Source organism: Neovison vison, chromosome 11, assembly GCF_020171115.1.
Source record: "Neovison vison isolate M4711 chromosome 11, ASM_NN_V1, whole genome shotgun sequence".
NCBI classification, from domain to species: domain Eukaryota; kingdom Metazoa; phylum Chordata; class Mammalia; order Carnivora; family Mustelidae; genus Neogale; species Neogale vison.
The window spans coordinates 151,724,524-151,733,009 of NC_058101.1; the positions used below are offsets into that span (position 1 = coordinate 151,724,524).

An 8,486-nucleotide genomic window follows, 5' to 3' on the forward strand; every position below is an offset into this window, starting at 1 on the left:
ATGGTCATCTCTGCAGAAAACCCTTTGTAGATGGCCTGATTCTCAGAAAAAAACAGTTTAAAAAAATGTATACTGTGTCATCATAGTTCAATAGTATTATTCTGAACTCTGTAAAATTGCTGGTTTTGTCAGAAGGGATCAAATGTTTGTAATTTCATAATACATATTCAAGAAAGAAGTAAACAAAAGTCTTTTAGAACAGGTATATTGACTTCCCATTCCAACTTCTCTGTCAATCTATCAGTGACTTTATGAAGGAGATTCAAACCATAGATAACCACAAGCCTATCAGAAACATTCTGCTTTGTTTTGTACTGAAATTGCTTAGTTTTAAAGATATTTTTTATAAATGATCATAGTAATTGAAGCAAATACCCTTTGGGAATACATAAGTTACATAAAAACTTTCAGAACCCAGGATATTATCATATATCAATTGATTAGTCTGTAAATATCATTTAGAGGCAAAATACCCGTTCCACACACACACACGTTGTGTACAATGAACTCAAATTTTGCTAGCCGTAGAATTTTACCTTCTTGGTAGGCATTCTAAAATGAATACTATTGAATATACTAAAAGTATATGAGTTTTAAAATGCATGTAAAATATATGAAGCTCCTACGCAGGAAATCCAGGATTTTAGAAGAGCTGTTATCTAAGAGGTAGATTGGATTGTTCTAAGTTCATACTATATTCTTCATATAAATAATATTATTATGAATAGTAAGGGCAGATTAGCCAACAAGAGCTGATCTAGTGTACTCCATATTAATCTAGATGTCTCAGTCTTAGATATACTTAAATAGTAAATAAAGTTGACTCGGATCTCTCAGTAACTGCTTGGTAGCAGCCCCAGGTACATACTCTCCATCTGGCCTATTCCTCAAATGCTACATTCCTTAAGACCTTCCTATCTGCCTTCTAGCCCTAGTCTTCCTTATCAGTACTTGGAAGTATAATCTATTTTCAGGTGTTAAGAAGAAGGAAGTTTGCTCTAATTCCTGTTCATGTGTTAGTGATTATAGCTCTTTTATTTGTCTTAAAGATAAATCTGCAGTAAAGACAAACTCATTGCTATGAGCACAATTACTATCAATTAGAATATTGAGCTTTTGAGGCAAGAAATACCATTAAGTGACCTAACTTGGGAATCTTTTTCTCTTTCCCGGAACCTATGTGATGTCTGAAACTGCTGTGTGTTTTCAGTGACTTTGAGGAGGGGAGCTAGTCCCTTGGATCTTTGGGTCATTGAAGTCAGGGCCTTGCTGATCCTCTGTTTTTCGGCTCAAGAGCTACATCAGGAGCATTTTAGATATCCATCACCCATACTCTTTTAAGACTTTGTATTTCAGTCTCAGTTTTTTCTACTGTCCAGCTAGGCCTATCTCTCTTCCATCTCCGCTCATTCAGTGTAGGAAAATATCTTTTCTCACTTTACTGTTATAGATGTGACTACCACCTTCTCCTCTTTTCAAGAGATTCAAAGGTAGAAACAATATTCCTTTCTCATTAATTTTAAAAAAACTACTATTTTTAAACACCTGGCACTTGACAATTTAGTTTTCAAATGGTATTGTGAATTAAATTGATAAGGTGATTCTAAAATTGATTCTAAAATCTTAATCTTGCTTTTCTCATGTAAGCATCTAGTTAGAAAGTGTTTATGCTGAAAACTTGTATTTTGTGGCATTAGCTCTTCATGTTTCTTTTTTATGTACTTAAAATTGTTCATCATTTCCGAGTGAGTGGGAAAGTTACTGTTGTTGAGGTACGTGTAGGGCAAGTGCACTTGATTAGAGCATGAACTGTATTTTCACATTAGCTGGATGTGCTTTGCACTCTGCTCTTGTAGATCTATTTTGTTTACAGTAGATTGATGTCAGTTTTTGTAAATGTTTTTACTTAGCACTTTAACTGTGAGTGTACAAACTGATTTTAAATGTAGTGGTTGTATATTTTGGTTATAAATTGGAAATTTTTAATAAAATTAAATAATTTGTTCTCTATTTTGTCATGAGTACCTGATTGCCTTTAATTTCCTTATGTCATCTTCTAGACTATTTAACATATTACACTGCTGTTTTTTATTTTTATTATTTTTATTTTTTTTTAAAGATTTTTTATTTATTTATTTGACAGAGAGAAATCACAAGTAGATGGAGAGGCAGGCAGAGAGAGAGAGGGAAGCGGGCTCCCTGCTGAGCAGAGAGCCTGATGCGGGACTCGATCCCAGGACCCTGAGATCATGACCTGAGCCGAAGGCAGCGGCTTAACCCACTGAGCCACCCAGGTGCCCGACACTGCTGTTTTTTAATTAGGTTTCATATTTTATATTCTAATATTACTAACATTTTTCATTTATAATAACAGAATTCATATTATTCTTTAATACAGAAATATATAAACAAAAACTATCCAGTGTCCTATCTCTTTCTTTCATACTTATTTTGTCAATATAGATAAGACCCATCTCTATTTATTGTTCTATCCTCCTTATGTAACACTACTGGGCACATAATAGGGGTTCGATAAGTATCTGTTGATAAAAATGTAAAGTATCCATATTGATTTTCCAGTAGGAAAGCCTACCCACAGAAACAAATCAGTTCCTTTTTTTTCATGCATAAGAAAGCAGACCAGGATTTAAAATAGTTTCTTGTGTGGATCATACAGCCTTTAGTTGGAAGGGACCTTAGAAATCATAAGGTCCAACTTCCAACCCAGTGCAAAAATCCTTCAAAACCATCTTTTGTAAGCCTCTGCTTCAGTGATTCCAGTAACAGGAAGCTCACTACTCTCTAAGGCTTTCCATTCCATTTTGAGGCCACTCGAATTGTTATAAAAGGCTTTGCATCTATTAAGTGGAAATGCATTTCTTTGTTACCTTCATACATCGGTACTGCTCTACAGATACACAATAATTCTTTCACAGGACTATTTTCTAGACAAGACATCTGAGAAAAGGTATGTTTTCTCCAAACCTTGTTTGTAAGAAAAATATGTCTAATTCTCAGGACACCTGGGTGGCTCAGTCAGTTAAGTGTCTGACTTCGGCTCAGGGTCCTGGGATCGAACCCCACTTCAGGCTCCCCACTCAGCAGGGAGTCTGCTTCTCTCTCTCCCTCTTCCCCTCCCCCCCACTCATGCTCTCTTTCTCTCTCAAATAAAGTCTTCAAAAAAAAAAAAATCCAATTTTCCAATTTGTGTCCTATTTTCCAGTTTTTCCATGACTTCCTGTCAGACCCTAGCTGTTCCCTTCCAAAAGACTTCAGCTATGAATATCCCTCTTAAAATTGCCATAGTGTAGGGACGCCTGGGTGGCTCAGTGGGTTAAGCCGCTGCCTTCGGCTCGGGTCATGATCTCAGGGTCCTGGGATCGAGCCCCGCATCGGGCTCTCTGCTCAGCAGGGAGCCTGCTTCTCTCTCTCTCTCTCTGCCTGCCTCTCCATCTACTTGTGATTTCTCTCTGTCAAATAAATAAAATTTAAAAAAAAAATTGCCATAGTGTTGAACATGTAATAGTGTAAAACCACTGAAGAATCCAGTGTGCACTATATTCAGTACACTATTACTTCTATTAAGGTTTTCACAGAAGAATGGGGTAGCTCTTACTAATCTCCTGATAGTTTATTTCTAAGGTGAACCAAACACTTAATAAAGAGGGGAAAATATTTTTTTTTAAATGGGAAAATATCCTAAATTCTGGTTTTATGGCTGCTAAATTAGGGTGAAGTTTTTTTGAGTATTTTATGTTGGTCATTAGCTAACGACACAAATTTTGATCATTAGCAGTTTGAGTACTAAGCATAGAGTATGTAGCAGGGTATCTAGATGCACATGCATATACTTTCTTCATCTGTAAAATGAACCTGTTGGACCAAGCCCCTGGTTTTTAGCCTTGGGATCCTTTTGTCAGACAGTATATGTAGTCTCAGTACATAGAACAGATGAAAGCAGACTTTGGTTTAAAGAGAAATTGCCTAAAGTCTTAATTATTTGACCTAGCCCTTTTATCTCTCTCCTCAGTACAGCATCCTTGAATCACCTAGATGCAACTCTTAAGAGCTCAAAGAACCCACATTGTAAATTGCAAAACCATTCTTTATCTTGACTATTGCTGTGGTCACACAAATTTACAAATGTGATAAAATTGCATAGAACTATACACACACACAAGTGAGTGCTTCTAAAACTGGTGAAATCCATATAAAATAGATGGATTGAATCTATGTCAATTTCTCAATTTTGATATGTACTGTATTTACAAAGAATGCTACCATTGGGGAAAACTGGGTGTGGGAATAATTTCTTAAAACTGCACATAAAGGGACGCCTGGGTGGCTCAGTGGGTTAAAGCCTTTGCCTTCGGTTTGGGTCATGATTCCAGGGTCCTGGGATCAAGTCCCACCCACACTGGGCTCTTCGTTCAGCCAGGAGCCTGCTTCCTCCTCCTTCTCTGCCTACTTGTGATCTCTGTCTGTCAAATAAATAAATAAATCTATTTAAAAAAAAAAAAAAAAACCTGCACATAAATCCATAATTATCTCAAAAAGTTTAACAATTTGTTTAAAATTAGTGAATTAAGTGATCTGTAGGTACCTTCTAAAATTCCACCATTATGGGACGCCTGGGTGGCTAAGTTGGTTGAGCAGCTGCCTTCGGCTCAGGTCATGGTCCCAGCATCCTGGGATCGAGCCCCGCATCGGGCTCCTTGCTCAGCGGGGAACCTGCTTCTCCCTCTGCCTCTGCCTGCCATTCTGTCTGCCTGCGCTCGCTCTCTCTCCCTCTTTCTCTCTGATAAATAAAATCTTTAAAATTCCACCATTAATGCCCCCATTCATTTCCTAGCTGTCTTTTTCCATCTGTTAATTCTAAAGAACATGTTAGGATCCAATTTGAGGACATTCTTGGTGAATGAATGTGACTTACCCAGGAATCCTTCAGTTTTTGTTTGGCTCTCCTAATTTAATGTTCTCACATGAAAACAAGACCCTGCTAATGTGCTTCATACATTTTTCCTGTTCCTTCTTCCTCTAAGGTTCCCAGGAGCAACAATCAGAAATCAAACTGATCAGCACCCCATACTTTTTTGAGTGTGGTGAGCAGAGTAATGGCCCCCCAAAATGTCTACTCCCTAATTCCTGGAAACGTGAATGTGTTATTTTCATGATAAAATAGACTCAGCACATGTGTTTAAGGTTATAGACCTTGAGATGGAGAGATTATCCTGGATTATTCATGTGGGCCCAATCTAATCACGAGTCCTTAGAAGCAGAGAACTTTCCAGCTGTGGTTAGGGAAGTGACAAGGGATGAAGGGTCAGAGCGATGCAACACAAGAAGGACTTAACCCAACATTGCTGGCTTTAAAAATGGAGGACCGAGGCCATGAGTGAGGAAATGTGGGTGGCCTCTCGTTTTTGGGAATGGCTTTCAGCTGACAGCCAACAAGAAAACATAGATCTCAGTGCCACAATAGCTGGGGACTAAATTCTGCCAACAACTAGAATGAGCAAGGAAATTAATATTCCTCTGATGTCTCTAGAAACTACTGACATCTTCATTTTAGCAGCATGAGAACCATGTCAGACTTTGGACCTACAGAGATCATAAATTTGTGTTGCTTAAGCCCCTAAATTTAGGGTAATTTGTTAAAGCGGGATTCAAAAACTAATAAACTGAGCCTTATACCCCCACATCCGCAGCATGTAGGCAGTGAACAATTGAGTAATGGAAAATGGCCCCAAGGAGTCCATTAAGAATAAGAAGCATTTCAGGGAGCTGGCAGGTTGCCTGAAACAGATTGTTGTGGGTGGAGACAGGTTGGAGGTATTGAGTCATAAGAGAAATCAGTCCCTGGTGCCTCTCTTCCTATTTTATCTCTTTTCTTCATTCTTGTCACCATTAATTTTTCAGTTTTCATTTATTCCCCTTCCTGCTCTTATCTTCTCTTCCATCTGTTCCTCCTCTTTACGACTCTGCTCTTCACTTTTCTCTGTTAATCAAATATATATTATTATCAACTCCACATTCCCACCCATTTGTCAGAGGAGATAAGAAGAATATGCCTTGGGAAAACAGCAAGATTTTCAAATGTGCCAAGTAGTCAAAAGGTTAAGAAACATAGCTTTATTACCTGGTTTCTGGATACCCCAGAGCAACACACATACACCAAAAGGTTATATACAAGTTAATTTATTCTAAACAAAACAAAAAACTAAGCAGGTACTCACAAATAATTGAAGATAACAAAAGCTTTTTGGTAGGGTACTCTCTTCTATTCTGCAGCTGAAGAATGATGCTGAGTGTTTTTCATTTATCTCTGTAGACAGCTCAAAATTAAGGACCGTAAGGGGCTTATAGAAAGTTCATCAACTTCAAACAATATTAGATGAGCTACCGAACAGTAATTAATACAATAGAAGTATTTAAACTAACATCACATGAGGTGGTGGATCAATGAAGCATGTATATTTTTAAGAATTTTTTGGTACCAGATTTGTTAGAAAGTGTTTACTGAAGGGGTCTCTGAGTGGCTCAGTTGGTTAAGCCTCAAACTCTTGACTTTAGCTCAGGTCGTGACCTCAGGGTCATGAGATCAAGCCCTGCCTTGAGCCCCAGATGGGGTCCCCCATCAGGGTCTTTGCTCAGCAGGGAGTCTGCTGGAGATTCTCTCTCTGCCCCTCCCCTCCTTGCTCTCTCAAATAAATCTTAAATTGATGTTTCACATTTCTGGGAGGATTCAATAGTATGCACTAATTGTTTCATTTATTCCGTAAATACTCATTTTTTTACTACTCCTTACCAGGTAGTGAGTAAGACCCAGGAATTCAAAGATGAAAATTACTCTGTTTATACGCTTGCAAAGTTCACACTCTAGTGAGAAGATGTACTTTTGAACACCTGAGTACTGATGTGTCCAAAGTGTTATTATGCAAGCACAAATGCGGAGGATGTTTCTTCTCCCATGAAGACTGGGCATAAAGGAAGCTTGATGGAATATGAAGGATTTAATTGATATGTATGTATTGGTCACATAAAATTGCTAAGGTTATGGTAGGGAACAAACAGGCAGTTGTTCTGTTGCAGTTCTGTAATCAGAATGTTGAGTATAAAAGGAGGCGGACAATAAATAAGAAATTAACAGATTAAGATAATAGGTGCTATAACTATCCTATAGGGAGGGGCTTAAAGGTCTTGGTAAAGATTATGGATTTTGTTCAAAATGCAAAACAGTGCATTGAAGCATTTTAATTAAGGGATTAACATCACATAGTTTTCTCTTAAAAATTATTCCGGCAGATATATGAAAATGGATTATGAGGATCGAGAATGCACACAGGGAAACCAATAAAAAACCAGCTGAGTTAGTATAGGTTAGAGATAATAGTGACTTGCATGCCGATGGTATAGTAGAGATGGACACAAAAGGAAAGCTTCAGGACATCTTTTGAAGATAGAGTCATTAAGACCAAGATACTGGGGGCACCTGGGTGGCTCAGTCATTTAAGTGGCAGACTCCTGATTTTGGCTCAGGTCATGATCTCAGGGCCCTGAGATGGAGCCTGGCACTGGGCTCGCGCTGGGCATGGAGCCTGTTTAAGATTTTCTCTCCCTCTGCCCATCCTCTCCTCATTCTCTTAAAAAACAAAAGCAAAACAAAACAAAAAGGTATACTGGATGTTATAGGTGAAGAAAAGGGGATGAATTAAAGATAATTCTTAGTTTTTTAGTCAAAGCAGCTAGGTGGATTATGGTGTCACTGAAGTGGAAAAGACCGGAGGAATAATAAACGTTAGAGGAATAAATTGAGAGCTCTGTTTTGGACAGATTGAGTTTAAGTCACTCTCAGTGATCCAAGTGATGCAAGGTAAGCAGCTGGATATGAGTCTGGATTTCCAGTGGAGATTTCAGCCTGCGATAGAAATTTAAGACTCATCAAGATGGAGAATCAGGCTATATGAGATCACCTTGGATAAAAGTGGGTAGAGAAGAGGAGTTGTGTAGAGGACAGAAAGTCAAGAAAGGAGACCAAGAAGGAGAGGCCAGTGAGATAAGACGAAAATCAAGGGAATATGTTAGGGAAGCCAGGAGAGAAAGTGTACTAAAAAGAGAATATAGCTCAACTGGTTGAGTGATGGGTAAAGATCAAATAAGATGATGACTGAGAGAGGCCATGTGATTTTACAACATGAAGGTTATTGAAAGGTGGGAGAGAAGCCAGTGTGGAGTAGATTGGAGAGTAAGTAGTGAACTTGCATTCCCAGCAGCTGGAAGGCTTTGTACATACTTTGAATGACCCTCCCAATGAAAGCAGTCAAAATGCTGGATTGTATAAAAACCATACTAAAGGAAGTCCACTAGGCAGAAAGGAAATGACACCAGCTAGTAACTCAAAGATACAGAAAGAAATGGATAAATGGTAAATGGTAAATGTGTGGGTTAATATGCTTTTTAAGATTCCCAAATCCATTTCCAACAGG

At 38.2% G+C, this 8,486-nt stretch overlaps 1 protein-coding gene across 1 annotated transcript in view; it reads left to right on the forward strand.

Moving 5' to 3' along the window:
- FZD3 (frizzled class receptor 3) overlaps nt 1–6,855 on the forward strand; it is a 110,924-nt gene extending 104,069 nt beyond the window's left edge. The window contains exon 7 of the mRNA XM_044225023.1: nt 6,812–6,855. Within this exon, the coding sequence (XP_044080958.1) occupies nt 6,812–6,815 (4 nt within the window). The 3' untranslated portion in view covers nt 6,816–6,855. The remainder of the gene's footprint in view (nt 1–6,811) is intronic.
- The last annotated feature ends 1,631 nt before the right edge of the window (nt 6,856–8,486 follow it).